This window comes from Pseudorca crassidens, chromosome 8 (assembly GCF_039906515.1).
Source record: "Pseudorca crassidens isolate mPseCra1 chromosome 8, mPseCra1.hap1, whole genome shotgun sequence".
Lineage (NCBI taxonomy): Eukaryota > Metazoa > Chordata > Mammalia > Artiodactyla > Delphinidae > Pseudorca > Pseudorca crassidens.
The window spans coordinates 21,689,682-21,708,478 of NC_090303.1; the positions used below are offsets into that span (position 1 = coordinate 21,689,682).

At 40.2% G+C, this 18,797-nt stretch overlaps 2 protein-coding genes across 3 annotated transcripts in view; one reads left to right on the forward strand and one right to left on the reverse strand.

Annotated features, from left to right (window-relative positions):
• FBXL13 (F-box and leucine rich repeat protein 13) overlaps positions 1–18,797 on the forward strand; it is a 194,497-nt gene that overhangs the window by 73,503 nt on the left and 102,197 nt on the right. Inside the window, 1 exon segment of the mRNA XM_067746011.1 lies at positions 15,266–15,318. Within this exon segment, the coding sequence (XP_067602112.1) occupies positions 15,266–15,318 (53 nt within the window).
• Positions 1–18,797, reverse strand: part of LRRC17 (leucine rich repeat containing 17) — a 32,382-nt gene that overhangs the window by 1,980 nt on the left and 11,605 nt on the right. For both annotated transcript variants that reach the window (XM_067746017.1, XM_067746016.1), the window contains exons 2-3: positions 11,055–11,959; positions 2,854–3,009 (exon numbers count right to left, since the gene is read on the reverse strand). In XM_067746017.1, the coding sequence (XP_067602118.1) occupies positions 2,854–3,009; positions 11,055–11,823 (925 nt within the window). In that variant the 5' untranslated portion in view covers positions 11,824–11,959. The remainder of the gene's footprint in view (positions 1–2,853; positions 3,010–11,054; positions 11,960–18,797) is intronic.

Sequence of the window (18,797 nt, forward strand, 5' to 3'; positions counted from 1 at the left end):
AGCTTTGAATCCATATGTATTTAATTCTGCTGGAGGGTGGATAATTAAAACAAATAGCAAACACAAAACACAAAATAATACAACAGAAAGCTTTTTTTTCCCCTCTGAGAGTAAAGAAATCTAAACCTAAATTATCCCTACTTCAGTTGATGTAAACTGACCAGCTACTCTAGAATTTACAGGTCAATGCTGATTTCAAATATTTTGTTTGTTTCAAACATTTTCTCATTGCTCTTTTAAAATACTCTCCTCAGAGCATACAGTGCCCTTATTTTGAATTTGAAAAATATGCTCTCAAACTAATACCATTAACTATTTTCATATCATTTGTTCTCAGACAAAACCCTTAATTCCCCCTAAAAGAAGTCTATTTTGGTGCAAAGCAATGACTTGGGTCATTGGGAGAGGGGAGCAGGTGGCTGGGGAGGAGCAAAAGGTCAGCCCTTGCAATGATAGTTCTGAAGACACTGCATTTTAAAAAATTTGCAAACATTTTGTGAGTTAATGATCTCACAATTTTCTTTTTCTTTCTTTTTTTTTTTTTTTAACGGGACGCGGCCTCTCACTGTTGTGGCCTCTCCGGTGCGGGGCACAGGCTCCGGACGCGCAGGCTCAGCGGCCACGGCTCACGGGCCCAGCCGCTCCGCGGCATGTGGGATCTTCCAGGACCAGTGCACGAACCCGTGTCCCCTGCATTGGCAGGCGGACTCTCAAACACTGCGCTACCAGGGAAGACCTCTTCTCTTTTCTTAAAAAAAAAATTATTTATTTATTTTTGCCTCCGTTGGGTCTTTGTTGCTGCATGCGGGCGAGGGGGGGGGGGGCGGCGGGGGGGGGGGATTAGACACTTGCCCAGGGACCCGAGACAGGCATGCTTGTCTTGCAGTTCTTTGGTTCTCATTCAGCAAAAGAGGATCTCCACCTCCAGATTCTTCACCCTGTGGCCTGGCTTTGTGGAGACCGGCTACCAGTGACTGACCTGCACACTAATACAATGATCGCTTACGTTTGGGAGAAGAGTATCTCTATAGTATTCTTATTCAATGTAAAATGAAAATTGCTTTTGATCTCAAAATTTTAAGATACTCCCAAGTTTACACTATCTGTACAGGCTAAGGTATGAGTGTAGCATATTGCTGTTCCTTTCAAAGTTTTTTAAAATTATGATTTCTTAATATTTACAAATGTTATTAATACTAAAATATGCCTTGGTAGCTCTAGAATATTCATTTTCAGTTTTTACTTCTACAATGTTAAAATCCTAATGTTCTGTTAATGGTATTAAATTACCTTTAAGAAAACAAGAAACAATTGTACTCAAAACGTTTATGACATTAACATTGCACTATTAATAGTAGTAATACACATTTTTAAAGACAGCTTTTCAAATTATGAACGCACTGCGAAGGCACAAATATTATGTACGTTACAAATCTGATCAGCACTGCAGTAATTCTCAGTTCTTTCTAAAATTCAGTGAGTTAACTTACCATGCTCATTTTTGTCAGAGGCTTTGCTTAGCAAATGGAGAAGAGATTTGAAGGATGGAAAAGAGAATTGATCTTCATTTAGGATTAGATAAAATCCCTCTGGCTCTAGTTTGAGCACATTTTATCTTAATTTATGAGCACACTAGATCTTTTTTTTTTTTTTTTTTATTGCGGTACGCGGGCCTCTCACTGTTGTGGCCTCTCCCGTTGCGGAGCACAGGCTCCGGACGTGCAGGCTCAGCGGCCATGGCTCACGGGCCCAGCCGCTCCGCAGCATGTGGGATCTTCCCGGACCGGGGCACGACCCACATCCCCTGCATCGGCAGGCGGACTCTCAACCACTGCGCCACCAGGGAAGCCCTAGATCTTAATTTTATGAGCTTAATTTATTCTGCTTAGCAGATTGTTTCAAATTTACTTTAAACAAGTTAAAGTCTTACTTTAAATAAGTTTGGACTTAATGAAAAGTAAAGAAAATGCCAGATCTGAATTTCCTTTTAAAAATCACGACATGTTTAGCATATTACTGACCACTAGCCACATACCCTATGTATTTTTTTTTTTGGCTGCTTTGGGTCTTCATTACTGCGTGCGGGTTTTCTTTAGTTGTGGTGAGCCGGGACTACTCTTTGCTGCGGTACGCGGGCTTCTCATTGTGGTGCCTTCTCTTGTGGCGGAGCATGGGCTTTAGGTGCGCAGGCTTCAGTAGTTGTGGCGTGTGGGCTCTAGAGCGCAGGCTCAGTAGCTGTGGTTCAGGGGCTTAGCTGCTCCATGGCACGTGGGATCTTCCTGGACCAGGGCTCGAACCCGTGTCCCCTGCATTGGCAGGTGGATTCTTAACCACTGTGCCCCAGGGAAGCCCTAGCCATATACTCTTATTTTTAAAATATATTCTACAAAACACTTCTTTTATTTGGACCAACTGAATAATTGTTGCTTATTACATACTTCATAAAGCAACAGTTTGGCAAATATTTCTGAGGGCCAAGCAAGTTCTACTATAAGCACCATGTTTCATTTAAATTCAAACTTCTTACCAGTTTTTTAAAAACTAAATTGTATTTACTATAAATGTTGCCATGGGCTTCCCTGGTGGCGCAGTGGTTGAGAGTCCGCCTGCCGATGCAGGGGACGTGGGTTCGTGCCCCAGTCCGGGAAGATCCCACATGCCGCGGAGCAGCTGGGCCCGTGAGCCATGGCCGCTGAGCCTGCGCGTCCGGAGCCTGTGCTCCGCAACGGGAGAGGCCACGACAGTGAGAAGCCCGTGTACCGCAAAAAAAAAAAAAAAAAAAAAAATTGTTGCCATAATAAAAAAACAGAGAACACCTGTCACCTGTTTAAAGGGCTATTCTGTGGAACTTACCGGGATCTATGAATTGAACGCCGTTGCTGCTGAGGTTTAATTTCTTTAGCTCATGAGCATCTTCAAACTCCTTGGGTCGAAGCTGGTTGATTTTGTTGTGTGACAAGTCAAGTTTAACAATGTCTGGAGGGATGTTGTTTGGAACTTTCTTCAACTCTGGAAAAAATAAAAATGTTCAGGTTATCAAGCTCTCCTCTTGCCCCCATTTGTTCTATCACTCTTATCCCTGTGTGACTGAAGAGTCAGCTCTTGAAGGGAAAAAGGATATCCCATCTAAAGCCAAAGAACATTACTATATGAACAAGCCTTAGAATATGCTAAATTCCACCAAAGCCCAGCGAACCAAGTGCATCACACTTAGAGGAGCAGATATCACTCCCTGCTGAACTGTTCTGAGAAACTTCCTAGAGGCGGCAAGAAATCAAGAGCAGGACAGCAGGCAGTGCAGCTCAGCTGGCTGGGCATCAGGCAGCGTGGTGGGGCTCAAGCCTGGCCGCCTGTTAGAATCACCTGGGACGCTCTTAAAAACAGAAAGCTGAAACAAAATGAAACCCACAAATCAAACCACTCTTCCTGCCTCCCCTCCCATTCCCTTCCCACTCCTCTAAGAGCTTTCAGTATTAATTATTGCCTCTTTGTTGCATCTTCCTTTTATCCCTCTCCTCAGACTCCTTCTGTTAACAAATAAGCACAGATCTTGCCATCCTAAAAAAGAAACAAAAAGCCCTCCACCCTGATGACCCTCAGGCTGTTACCTCATTTCTCCTTTCCTTGGATGCTAAAATTGGAGAAAGAATAGTCCTCATCTGCTCCCCCTGCTTCTTCATCACCCGCTTATTCCCTGAATCCTTGTGACATAATTTATACTCCACCACTCCTCCCTGACTCTTCCCAAGGTACTGAAGTAATTGGACTCCTCAGGAGAAACAGTAATAACAATAGTGCTGCTACTACTGCTACTACTACTACCGAGTCAACAATGACTACGACTACAAAAAAGCCTCTGGAAGAGGAGCCCAGTTATTTTTCATAGGTTAATAGGAAATCAAGGTTCACCTAATTTATCTCTTACTATTTATATTTGTCTTTAAATCATGCTTTAAAATACTATAAAGTGTGTTTATTTTATAGTTTAGCATAATACTTGCCCTTTCTTTTAATCTTTAGCAAAATATTCTGAAAAGATTTTATTCAATTTTAAGTAGGGCAAGTGAAGCCTGTGAAGAGAAGCAAACCTGTTCAGACAAAAGAAAATTAGAAGCAACAAATAAAATGTCCAGATTAGTTCACACCTGAGACACAGCATGACCCAAAGACTTTCTGAATAAGTAGAAATTCCTTGAACTAGGTACAGTAAGTTTATGAAAGGTGGTATCCATTTATCCATAATTCCCTTTTTGCTATAGAATAACTGACTTACTGATAATGTTTTCCAAATATTTTTTAAAAACCCCTTCTGGTATATATGATTTCTTAACTCATAGTATGTTTACTTTCATAAAGACTCAGTCTTACATCCCCCCTTCTTTTAACAGCTCAGAATCCATGGTTAATGGGATGGTATTGGTAGTTCCTTCTTTGGTATCCTTATTACTATTAAATTTGCTTTTTCTTCTTGATGGGATCTTGGTATCTTAGTACCTATGTACAAGAACTTTTTCTAGGTGCCCTAACAAGTATTATGTGACAAGAACCCTATGAGCTAAGTACATTATCCCCATTTTACAGATGAAGAAACTGAGGCACAACTTGCCCATAGTCACACTCGAGGATTTTTTTTTTTTTTTTATAACACCCAGGCTCAGCGGGTATAAAGGGAAGCAGCTGACAATTTTGCTGCTGTATCTCTGCCTTGAGTGTTTGGGGTTGTTTTTTGTTTTTTAACATCTTTATTGGAGTATAATTGCTTTACAATGGTGTGTTAGTTTCTGCTTTATAACAAAGTGAATCAGTTATACATACACATATGTTCCCATATCTCTTCCCTCTTGCATCTCCCTCCCTCCCAACCTCCCTATCCCACCCCTCTAGGTGGTCACAAAGCACGGAGCTGATCTCCCTGTGCTATGCAGCTGCTTCCCACTAGCTATCTATTTTACGTTTGGTACACACTCTAGGAGTTAAACACAGACATGCTAGCCCCCAAAACTATGCTTCTAACCACTATGCTCTGCTGCCTATTCATGGTACCTTTCTGCTTCACTTACGCTGTTCCATCTGCTTAGAATCCTCAAGCTTGTCATGTAGGGTTAAGTGGGGATTGGGGAGCAACTGGGGTGGGGGTCAATATATTGGAATGGCCATAAGACCTTTCTGGCTCTGTATTTAAAATGACATCTCCCTGCTTTCAAGTAGGCAACAACAGCAATGATAATACCATTTCCTGCTTTTTCTCAATGGCAGTTAATCAGCATCAGGCGCAGGGTACATCTTACTGATTTTTTTCATTTTTGCACCCTCCTTGCCATGGAAGCTTCCTGAGGGAAGTGCCTAATATATCATAAATAAATAAGTGGTATGTGGCAGCCAGCTTCTAAAATGTCATGCAACAATCTCCTCTACTGATATTCATGCCCTTGTATAAACTCTTCCCCTTAAGTATGGGCTGAACCTAGTGACTTGCTTCTAATAATAGAATGTAGCAAATATGATAGGAGCTCACTTCCATAATTAGGTTATAAGAAATTGTGACTTTTGTCTGGCTAGCAGACTCTCTTTTGCTGGCTTTGATGAAGCAAGTTGCCATTTTGGAGAGGCTCACATGGCAAGTAATGAAGGCTGGCCTCTGGCCAGCAACCAGCAAGGAACTCTGGCTCTCAGTCCAACAGTCCTTGAGGAACTGAATCCTGCCAGCAGTCATATGAGCTTGGAAGAGGATATTTTTCCAGTTGAGCCTTCAGGTGAAACCACATCTTGTTGCAGCCTTGTGAGAGATCCTGAAGTAGAGGACTCAGCTAACCCATATCTGGTTTCCTGACCTACAGAAACTGTGAGATAATAAAGTGTGTTGTTTTAAGCCACAGAGTTTTGGGGTAGTTTCTTAGGCAGCAACAAAGTTATCTAACTAACATATGGGAAATAATGAGCTCATTAAATGTGTTGAGTTTAATGATTCAGGAATATTGAGCCCTCTTGTAATAAAAATGCTTTGAAAATTTGGATTGACTTTATTTCCATCCTCCGATAAGACATTGTTTTGTTTGACCTAGAGTTGTGTCTGCCAACATATAGAAAGGTGAAAGATTTTAAGACTTGAACTTATTATAATGTTGCAACGCTGAGGTAATCCTCCCTTTAGGACCAGCAAGACCCTGACTGGAGAGCTATATTCTCTCTTGGGCACTACACGTAAACAAGGAGATGGATATCCCAGGAAAAAGTGAAAACCACAGAGACACTTGAAGAAATAATTTCTTGACATTTAGCATTTGGAATAATTATTGAGAATGGCTGTGGCATTTTCTTAGAAGATTTTTAAAAGAGGAATAGAGTTTTATTTCAAAATACCCAGGATCCCACCTCTCCTCTCTTCCTTCACTGCTACCCCATTGGGCCAAGCCACCATCACCTCTTGTCTGGATTATCCCAATATTGTCCTAAGCCCAGGTGATCATGTTAAAACATGTGAGATCCTGTCATTTTACCAGATGGCTTGCCATCCTCCAGATGGCAGAACCCTTTCATTGCTTCCCATCTCACTATGAATAAAAGCCCAAGTCCTCACCAAGGCCCTACAAAGCCATTAAGGGCTGTAGGTCTTCCTTGCCACCAGAGTTAGTATCTCCTAGGTCCTGGAAAACAACCTATTTATCAGTACTTGCTTGCTGAACCCACATCTGCTGGGCTGGACATGAGGGTGAATGACAAGCAACCACTGTAGGACATGATTGTGAGTCCCAAGCAACCATTGTAGGACAAGCTAAAGCGGGTTAACTACAAATAAATGGGTAGAAAAAAAATGTTTATGAGAACACCCTGAAACCCAGCTTAAGCAACGTGGCAGACCTGTGGAAGAGGAATATGAACTGCAGAACCAACTTTGGCATTGTTACCAGCAGACCTGAGTAAAAATAGGATCCACAAGTAATACCAGGAAATGCAAACCAAAGCCTTTACTTGTAGCCTTAGAAAAACATGGAAAAATCTTATTTGTTGTAGTGATGAGTAAAAACAGTTCTTTAGTTTTTAACCTTAAACTTGAATGAGAAATGCAAATGTTGATGTGAAGTATGTTTGTCTTTGATAAAGATTACACAAATACAAATTTCCCCAGACCAGAAATCAAATTTGGTCAATGTCCCCATTTCTAGACCAGGCACCACACGGTTATTTGCTGCTATCTGAGGTTTTTGGTAAACCTTCAACGAATATCATATTTACTTATCACCCCTGGCAAGCACTGCCTCTCCCCCAACCAAACCTTGCTGATTTTGAGGAGGAAATTGGGAAATTTTTTCCACGTAATTTCTCATTTAGTAGGCTACCCTGATTGTCAGCAATGTCAGAACTACTCTTAAGGCTTGGTAGTGGTAGGTAAAGAGATATAAATGGCCCTGTGTATTGCAAATAAAAGATTCTTAATTATTGTTCAAACTAATGGTGAAATTATCTTCAGAGGCAGCTGGGAACAATTTATGGTCATAATTCTCCACAGCCCTAATCTTAGAAGTAAAATAAATCCTTAAAATGGTAAATTATTCTGGTAAATGTGAAGCTAAAAAGCAGTTTTAAAACTCTCTCATGTATTTTTGGCAAATCCATCCATCTCAATATGGCATAAACATGGCTTTCAACTAATCTCACATTTATTCCCTTAGAAAGACTAAGTTTTGTTGGCAAAGTGCCTGTCACCCAGTGAATAAAGCTATTGTTTCTTTTTCTTGCTGTCAGATGTTTAAGGCAAAAATAGTGATCTTTGAGGTCTATGTGGTCAAAATGGCATGTATTAGGTACCCTACACACACCATCTGACTCATCATCTGTCAGCTAGGAAAGGCACAACTAATTCCCGAGTTAAGGGAATCTGTATTCGGGTTCCTTGAGTGTGATCATGTACATGATGAATTGTACAGAGCCTAAGAGGAGGGTTCAATATTGGAAGGAAGCACCCAGAAGGCTTTTATATATTCTTCTTGGTTAATAGGCATACCCAGAATCTTGAAGGAAGAGAGGACAGTGCATGGTGGCCAATGGCTTGGGAACTGCTTAGGGATTGCCTATGTGATCTTCAAAGGGCAACCTAACCTCTCTACTCCTCTACTTCTTCCTTCCTAAAATGAGGATAATAATAGTATTTCTTTTAAGGTTGTGAGGAGTAAATGACAATGCATGAAACTGCTATGTCTTAGGCACACAGAGCATTTAGATGGCAGCTCTCATTAATATCACTGCTAGTTCCACTCTTGATGGCATGTTTTAGGCTTCTTTAGATCCTACATAGTGTCCAACATGTGAGCACAATCAAAAGTATTACTACCCTCTGGCAGGCAGTTAGAGATGAACACTGCTGAACATTTAGTCTCAGTATTTGACATTTATTATCTAGTTATAGAATGGGGTAAGGAAAACTACAATGGATAAAATTCAGTGTCATACTTGAATTCCAGCCATGATTTTTAACTTCTATATATTTTTATGTTTAAAAGTTGCTTAAATTACTGCTCTGTAAGAGCAAAGAAAGCAGCTCAACTATTGTCATCAATCTAAAGAACATGGCCCTGTGCCAGGCAGTACCAAAGGGAATTTAATAGAGAAGACCTTTGACTTTGAACTTATGGGAATCAACAATATACCAAAAAATGAAAAGTAAATTATCAGCTGAATCAATAGACTGATATCAACCATAGTGAGAGTGATTTATATCGATATTAAAAGACACAACTACCCTTCATTTTATAATCTAAAAAGTATAGGCTCTGATTTACATCATCACTAACAAGTGGAGGACCTTGAGTTGTCCTTTAGTGTTAGTATATATATACTAACCGTGCATGTCATATAAACTTTATTTATACTGTTTTCCAGTAAATCATGTGTTTTTAAAGCATGAAGAATGAATTTATGGAGCATGTCTGGAAGGTTGTGTTTAGACAACAACAGTAACTTGAGGAAGGAGAGCAATAAAAAATATATTTGTATTTTTATAAGTTGATTTTTGCCAAGAAAAAAGAGAAAAATATCATGGAAAAAAAGACAAAGGCAGAAATAGGCTCACTGGAGAGGGAATGGCCAGAGTAGAAAAGCAGTAAAAAAGAAAGCTATTTCCTACTATGTTATCTTTTCTTAAATTACAGTGTGGTATAGCTGTAGAAATCTTCAATTTTGTGTTAATAGCATTTTTCTCAGATAATTAATGAGCTTAACTCTACTATTTTCTCTTTGTCACCTGATACAGCAAGTGCAAATTAACTTTAGCTTGAGGATAGAACCTTAGCGATATCAAGTAGGTTTTCTAACTCAAGTCTAGGAATAGTAGCTTTGTATTAGTTTTTAAAATATATAATTCAAGTTTTTAAGCATCACAAAGGAAATCCTAGTAAAACATGCTCTTTGTCATGAAGCACCAAGTACTCACCGTTAACCGTGTTAGGGAAATTCCACCCAATCTGGCTACAGAGAAACTTCACGTACTGACTTCTCTGCAATTCTTTAATGCTTTCTTTGTTCCAGCTGCTTGTTTGAACATGGTTAGATTAATTATGGATGCCAGCAGGCTCAGGTGGACCAAGTTTCAAATCTTAGTTTTGCTGCTTACCTATGAGACCTTGAGCAACTGACTGAACCTCCCTTAGCCTCATTTTCCTCAACTGTAGATGGGGATACTATCATTACTACCTTGTTAGCAGCTGTAAACAGCATGTGTGGGGAATACCTGGAGCATAGTACGTTCTCAATTAATGAGCACTTTCTCTCAAACTCAGAGGATCCCATGACGGCATCTCCCAGGTTATGATACTGTAATTGCTCTACTCTAGCATCAACGATATATACTTCACAGAGTGTCACAGTAAGCAAAGCTTTTGGTGTCATGTAGTCGTGGTGTGATCTAACCAGGTGTCACCTTCCATAGTCAGAGAGAGGGAGCAAGTCTTGAGCAAGACTTAGCTGAAAAATGAACAAATTTATTCCTGCTTCTTCAAAATCCACAGATTCCTGCCTGTGGTTTCCTTGAGAGGAGCCAGTCTCCATGTTCCTCTTAACCTTTCCTTTCTGTTCTTAAAACAAACCCTCCTAAAATAACTGGAAGGAATGATACCATGCTCTTTATGACCCTAATTCAATGACATCTGGCTTTAATTTAATATTACATATAAGTTATTAACCCATGACAGAAATGAAACAGACACTCAAAATGCCTTGTTGTCCTAGGATAGATTAGCGGTGCCCAGACCACACTTTGAGAATGTCTTCACTAACATGTCAGGAGCCTTACTGAAATCTCCCATCTGTTTTCTTATTTCATGTATTTGTCCTGTATGCACAAATCCCGCACACTACTAGCCCAAGATTGTGTGCGATGTAAAAGCAAGTAATGATTTGCAGAAAGTAAGTAATAGTCTAGAAAGCTATTCTTAGTCGCATAGTTCTTGGATTAATACTTTCAACTTAGTTTTTTTCAATATTCTTATGTTTTATTTTGGATAATTTGGGAACAATTAAGATACAGGATGTTAGCAAGCATTTTTGAAAACTCTGAGACTAAATTATAAGAACTACAGACACGCCATCACTACAGCCCACTTGGCTTCCTTCTCCTGGTGTTCTCACCTGTCCTGCTCTGCACATGGTTTTCCTTGAAGTTATTATCGCCCCACAGATGCATACCATGTTTTGAATTTAATTGGTGTAAATCAGGTTATACAGACAGCACTGGCACTTGATTTCATACCCACTGGTTTACCTACATAAGTTAAATGACATTGGATTTAAAATTAAAGAAATTTCTTACAGCCACAGCTTGCAATGAGCAAATAAGAGTAGGACCCAAATGGCTGCCCCTCCTGAGCATACCTCCTACCCTCCTCTAATGTTCCCCAAATCACTAACCACCTTGAGCTCGGGTAAATTCCACTGTCATTGGGGAAAGATTTCTGGTGGAAATGCTCCCAAAATTCTAAGTCATGGTGGGATGCAGAAATTCCTAAGACTCAGAAAGCATTTTTAATCATCCATGAAAACGAAAAAGTAAGAAACTTACAAACCTTTTCTTTTGCAGTCCAGTGTTCGTATGGGAAACACGTAGTTGTGGCAAAGAGAAGAGTCCACCTCAGGCTTGATGACTGGGGGTTTCCCTGACACTTGGGGTTTTGGATCCAAATGTGCTTTTTCTTCTTCATTACACAACTGTTCAGATTTTATCTGCCTCAGTTTTTTATTTTTTAGTCCTTGTGGGCTTTCACACTTGGCGTAGTTCCCCAAATTCCGGTTCCTTGGAATCTGCAACATTGAAATAAGCGTTTCCATCTCACAAGTACAATGCCAGGGATTGTCATAGAGACGCAGGTAGCTCAGGAGAGGTGTGTAAATGAACACTTCCTCTGTCAAGACTTTCATCTGGTTGTGCTGCAGTAAGAGAGTGGTAAGTTTATTTAAACCAAAGAAAGCCTCACTCTCAATTTTGGAGATCTCATTCTGCTGTAAATCCAAGCTTTTCAGCTTTTTAAACTTGGAAAACATGCTGTTCTTCAGTACGCGGATTTTGTTTCTTGCTAATAGCATGTGCAGTAAATCCTGAGGCCAGCCGGGCAGCACATAAACTAGTTTTCTCTCTTGACAATCTAAGTATTTCTCGTGAAGATATGTGTACACTTCACAGGGGAGGCCTGGAGCGTAGTGTTTGACCAGGCTGGAGCCCTTCCGGCTCCCACCAGCCCGGCTGTGATTCACTCGGTTTCTCGCACCCCCAGGGCTTCCTTTGCACTCAGCGGCTTTACAAAAGAAGAGCAGGATTAAGATGGTTACCACGCGCATCCTGACATCCAGCTGGCCCCAATTACTTGGTGTGACAGATGGAACAATGAAAGTATTCCTTTGAAATCCACGTTTGCGTAATCTTAACTAATGCAGTTCAGGAACAATGAGGCCCAGCTGACGTACGGTGGAGTCCCTAGATTGCAGGAGGAAAAAATATTTAGAGACCATTGTGAGCAACGCAACTGACAAATAATAGCAAGTTTTCAAGTTACTTTTATTTTTAAGCAAAGGCATTCCGTTAATAAAGGCACATGCAGAAGAGTGGTGTAGAAGTCTCCACACCCTCCTACTTGCCTGGTTTGGTAGCTAAATGTTTGGGCCCTGAGTGTGAATCAAAGCTCTTCTACTTGCTAAACTGTGTGACCTCAGGCTAATTATTTAACCTCATCTTCAGCATCTGTAAAGTGGGACTGAGGATACCTCTAGTATTGTTGGGAAGATGAAACAGGCTCATGTGCATCAAACACTTCGCAGTGCCTGATCCAGGGGAAGTACTCCACATTGTTAGGACTTAGCATTATGAAAACTGAAACTGGATTCAAGAAATTAAAGGGATTCTCCTTACAGCTTTGAGATGTGCAAATCAGAGTTGGACTCCAATGAATGTTCTCCTGAGCTTATTTTTTTCTTTCCTTTACTGTCTCCCAATCACCAATCATGTTGAAGGTGGGCTCCAGAAATGCTCAGGCTAAACTGCAACTGTCCTTGTCATTTCCTGCACATCTGGGCTTAAATGTCACCTTCTCAGCAAAACCTTCTCTGATTGCTCTATTTAAAAGTAGTACCCCTTCCCACTCGCTGGTTGCCCTCTATTCCGTTTCTGGTTTTATTTCTCTCCAGGGCACGTATCACCATCTGTCAAAATAGATATTTTGTTTCTTTTGTTTATTGTCCTTCTCCCCCAACTAGGATGTAAACTTCCTAAGGGCAGGAATTTTTCTCTATTTTGTTCACTGCTGTATTTCCAGTACCTGTAGAGTTTCTAGCACATAGCAGGTTCTTGATAAATATTTGAATTGCATGAATTCAGGTAACCACTCTATAAAAATATTAATAATCTCATAAATTTAGTTATTATATTTTTTGGTATCTATTCTTCCCTTAAGTATTACTGATGACTTCCAAGAGCTGCACATTTTTTTTAACATCTTTATTGGAGTATAATTGCTTTACAATGGTGTGTTAGTTTCTGCTTTATAACAAAGTGAATCAGCTATACATATACATCTATCCCCGTATCTTCTCCCTCTTGCGTCTCCCTCCCACCCTCCCCATCCTACCCCTCTAGATGGTCAGAGCACCGAGCTGATCTCCCTGTGCTATGCGGCTGCTTCCCACTAGCTATTTTACATTTGGTAGTGTGTATATGTCCATGCCACTCTCTCACTTCGTCCCAGCTCACCCTTCCCCCTCCCCGTGTTGTCCTCAAGTCCATTCTCTACGTCTGCATCTTTATTCCTGTCCTGCCCTTAGGTGCTTCAGAACCTTTTTTTTTTTTTTTTTTTTTAGATTCCATATATATGTGTTAGCATACGGTATTTGTTTTTCTCTTTCAGACTTCACTCTGTATGACAGACTCTAGGTCCATCCACCTCACTACAAATAACTCAATTTCATTTCTTTTTGTGGCTGAGTAATATTCCATTGTATATATGTGCCACATCTTCTTTATCCATTCGTCTGTCGATGGACACTTAGGTTACTTCCATGTCCTGGCTATTGTAAATAATGCTGCAACGAACATTCTGGTACATGACTCTTTTTGAATTATGGTTTTTTCAGGGTATATGCCCAGTAGTGGGATTGCTGGGTCATATGGTAGTTCTATTTGTAGTTTTTTAAGGAACCTCCATACTCTTCTCCATAGTGGCTGTATCAATTTACATTCCCACCAACAGTGCAAGAGGGTTTCCTTTTCTCCACACCCTCTCCAGCATTTATTGTTTGTAGATTTTTTGATGATGGCCATTCTGACCATTATGAGGTGATACCTCATTGTAGTTTTGATTTGCATTTCCCTAATGATTAATGATGTTGAGCATTCTTTCATGTGTTTGTTGGCAGTCTGTATATCTTCTTTGGAGAAATGTCTATTTACATCTTCTGCCCATTTTTGGATTGGGTTGTTTATTTTTTTGATATGGAGCTGCATAAGCTGCTGCTGCTTGTATATTTTGGAGATTAATCCTTTGTCAGTTGCTTCGTTTGCAAATATTTTCTCCCATTCTGAGGGTTGTCTTTTTGTCTTGTTTATGGTTTCCTTTGCTGTCAAGAGCTGTACATTTTTAAGAATTGTTTTCATCTTTAAAATTCTGAAATTGGTTTTGGTTTGTACTTATTACTTAGGACATAGCCCATTCTTGGCAGAGACAGAAATATTCAAAATGGATTTATAATTAATAACATTTCTGTTGTTATTGTCGTGGGGCTCTTTGGTTATAACTGGCAGATGTGTTTCCTATTCATTGTAGCAGTGTGAATGCCAGGATCACCCCCTTACCTGGAGTTTTCCTGCTTGTACAGGTCTCCTCCATCTAGAATGCCTTTCCCCTTCTTTGCCCCAAGCATTCCTCCCATTCACTGTTTTGTGTCCCCTCCCCTCACTGCTTCTCTTCTGTCTCAGATTTGGAGTTTTACTTACTGTTAGTCTAGACCCAGAGAGCTGATTGTATAACACAAGCCTTGTTTCCCCTGCCAGAGCACAAGCTGTGCAGGTGTCTCTGGTTCCAGAACTAATCAGGCACTTAACCTTTCTGACTCTCCACATCTCAATCTGCAACTCATTGTAAACTGTATGTAACTCTAACCTAAAATAGAAATATTTTGTGAATTTCTATGCATGATGAATTATTCATGATATTCATGCTTAATTATTTGTGGGGAGGAAGTGTGCTGATGTTTGCAACTTACTTTAAAATGCATAAAAAATTAAGATGGATTGAGGGACAGAGAGATGGATGTACAGGTGGATATGTGATAAAGCAAATATAGTAAAATATAAATTGTAGAATATGGGTGGGTGATGGGTACATTCACTGTACAATTCTTCAATTCTCTCAACTTTTTTGTATGTTTGAATGTTAAAAGGTAACAAAACCCCCCAAATTAACAAAAATGTCATGCCACAAAAAAGCAGACTGGTTTTCTTCAAGTGCTTCAAAGCTGAAAGCTCTAAGTATATACAGTTTCTTCCCAAAATAGTTTTCTCTTTCCCCCTTCCTTCTTTAATCCTCAAACAATAATAAACATGTGTATACTTTTTAATTTTAAAGCCAAAATAAATAATTTTTTCTGGGGAAAGGAAACCATATACTTGGGACAAGTTATTTGCCAGGGTTTTTGTTTGTTTTCTGATGAATACACAGCAGTGAATGTAGGATGGAAAAACTTTAAAGATTTGTAATATGGTGTTTAATAATGTGTAACTTGTTTGATTTAGGCCTCTGTAGAAACTTGCAAGAGCTGAATGTCTCTGACTGTCCAACACTCACGGTGAGTATAAGAAGCTTATTTTACTGTTGTTTATATAGATTCAGACTTGCTCCACTGGAGCACTAATACACAGAGATTCTGCCAAAATACATGCCTGTGTGCTCATTTAGGATTAAATATGGAGAAAAGCAAACTATGTTAAACACTGGCAAGAAATTTTATCCAACTTATGTAATGCTCTTATTATTCCTGTAGATATGTCCAAGGTTGGAGTCTCTGGAAAGTGGAAACTATTCAACCATTAGACAAAAATGAACTATATTTCTGTTTAAGGCCATGTGTGCATGAGACAGAAAAAATTGGGCCCCAGCAGAGACAATAGGCTCAATTTATAAGTCTTCATGACTATCAGCTGTGGTGCCAAAGAAGATGGAAATGAACCTGTAACTCTAGCCAACTCCTTCCTAGTCCCTGTCTCCAGGCTTTCCTCTACTTCCAATCTGTCTTACACCCTGTGGACACAGAATATTCCTTCTTAAAGGCAGATCTGACCACTTCACTACCATCTGCCATCATTTATACACACACTTATCATCTACACTATTGGATAGAGTCAAAGCTCTTTAACATTACTGTACCTTGGAGACCCTCGGTCGTCTTGTCTCTGCCTCCCTTTCCAGCCTCATCTTCTTATAAATCCTACATGCACATTAAGTTTCAGCAGCCACAAGCTGCTATGCTTTCTTTCCTGCATGCACCAAGCTCCTCTTGCTGTTTTGCCTTTGCTCCGGCTGTGCTCTTTGCTTGGAGATAGGAGGGAAAAGAATGAACGGCCTGATTGCTTCCCCCTCCTCATTAAGCACCAGCTCCAGGATGAAGTCCATGCCCCTTGGCACAGGTGAAAAGACTTCGTGAATTGGCTCTTCCTTGCTACCTACCCAGACTCATCATTAACAGTTCTTTCTTTCAGATTTCTACTGGATTTCATTCTTTCTGTGGATATTTTTAGCACCTACTATGTTAAAGATATATTTATCTTTATATATAAAGATATATAGGGAACTTATATGTTATAAAATAGAGGTTCTATAGGGAATTTAAGATGAATTTTCAGTTTTGGCCCTCAGGGAGCTTTAGTTCTCACTTGGATAAAAGATCATATTCTTTAATTTGGCTTTCTAATAGTAAAGTCAAAACAAGCCCATCTGGGCTTCCCTCGTGGCGCAGTGGTTGAGAGTCCGCCTGCCGATGCAGGGGACACGGGTTAGTGCCCCGGTCCGGGAAGATCCCACATGCTGCGGAGCGGCTGGGCCCGTGAGCCATGGCCGCCAAGCCTGCGTGTCCAGAGCCTGTGCTCCACAACAGTGAGAGGCCCGCGTACCGCAAAAAAAAACCCCCAAAACCAAAAAAAAAACAATTCCATCTGTGTTGAATTTGTGAACATCAAAGTCTTTTCCAGTTTTAGAGTTTAATAATGTACAGGGCTGATAACTTTATCCAGCTACATTTTACTATTGTCTTTCCCTTTGAGACAAAGACTGAGAGACAGGCTTACATTTAAGGAGTTGAGTAACATTCATTCAAAAAGCTTTGATTTCTAAGAAGCTTGCCTTATGAATATATTACATCCGGAGAGATTTTGAGTGCATCATAGACAAATTCATGGACCATCCTGCAATGTAGACACTGAAACAATTTTTGCATTTATGTGCTCAAACATTTGGGGATTGAAATTTGAGCTCTTTTAAATATTGAGAACAAAATTCCTTTGAACTTCCTCCTCATCTCAAAGGGAAAATCAGATTATTCTATGTTACATGATGCCTACTTCATCTTCCTCTTGCTGGCTCCCATATATTTTCATCTGTGTGGCCACCTCTCTAGGGTGTAAACCAGCTTTCTATCTTCCTCCTTGTCCCATTTCATTTGCATTTTTGCTGGCGTCTTCCACCAGGTGCACAATCACTTTGACGGCTGATTGGTACCATGAACATTTTTGAAGATAGATTCTTTCTATTGAACTATAATGCCACACATTATGTTTGTTCTCTCCATTCCTGCTGGGAAAAAGTGTACTGTATACTCTTTAAACTGTACATGTATATCCAAATCCTACATTTTGGTGGTGGAGTGTCTAGAAAAATTGCTGGTATCTTGAATGCAGTGGCAAGAGTACAGTGTTTATTGAAAGCCCTGCACTTGTTCTCATGCGTCATTGGCACATAGAACCTTTCGACAACAGAACTACAGTTTTACAACTTAAAAAAAAAAAACCTTGTGTTCTCTTTAAGGTGTGGTTTGCTTCCCCTGTAAATCAATCAATTCTTATCCCATGTGCAAAATGCTCTGACCTACAGGATTTTGTTATTTTAATATTCATGATTCCAGGAAGCAGCTAGGAACAGAATGTTAGGCATTGATGGTCCTGCTGAAAGTAAACCTTTGCCATCCTTAGTGGTGTTCGGGGAAGCCATATTGACCATGCAGAATTCTTCCCCGAACCTCATCTCCTAGCCTAGTGGCAGTTTACCTCTTCCTGCAAAGGCCTATTCTTCCAGGACAATGTACCACAAATATTTAAAACTAGCAGACTTCTTCAGTGTTCCTGGGGAGACTCATAAATCATTAAATAAATACAAACTCGCTGCTACTCATTCTAGAACATTTTATAAATAGTTACCAATACAAGAAGCAGCACCATTGCAATCAAAGCTTGAAACACATCTGTCTTGCCAATGTCAATTTAGGGCTCATGCTTGAAATCACTCTGTGTTTTTCTCATGTTGCAGTCACACTGTTCTCTTGTACTGGATTTCAGCTCTCTGGGAGAGGGTTCCCTGAATCTTTGATATTCTCCCCTGCAGTACCCCCTGCATTGAATTTCATGTCCAACACGTATGCAGCCTATATTTTACTTCAGGACATCTCAAACTTAACGTAAATTTGGTGCAAGGCTGTTTAGCTGTTTTAATACCTTCAGTAACAGAACCACAGAAACTTAATCACACACACACACCTCTGTATCAATATACATGTGTAAATATGGACTCACTTTTTTCTTTTTTTTTTTTTTTTTTGCGGTACGCGGGCCTCTCACTGTTGTGGCCTCTCCCGTTACGGAGCACAGGCTCCGGACGCACAGGCTCAGCGGCCATGGCTCACGGGCCCAGCTGCTCCGCGGCATTGGGATCTTCCCGGACCGGGGCACGAACCCGTGTCCCCTGCATCGGCAGGTGGACCCTCAACCACTGCGCCACCAGGGAAGCCCTGGACTCACTTTTTAATGAAGTCCAGTTGAAAGAGTTTCATCCTGTCTTTCAGAATGATTTTAGTAAATTTAAAAATGGATCCACTTTTAATCATTTTCATGTATCTAACGAGTCAGGAGTGTTTGACACTTTGACACGAGCTCAAAGGGTTGAACTGGCAAGGGTTCAGATTTTAGTGAAGTGTCATTGTGATGCAATGGGATTTTATTTCCAAAGAAAGGGAACGGGAGGGAGTAATGAACCTTCAAGCAAAGCCATCACCTTCTACTT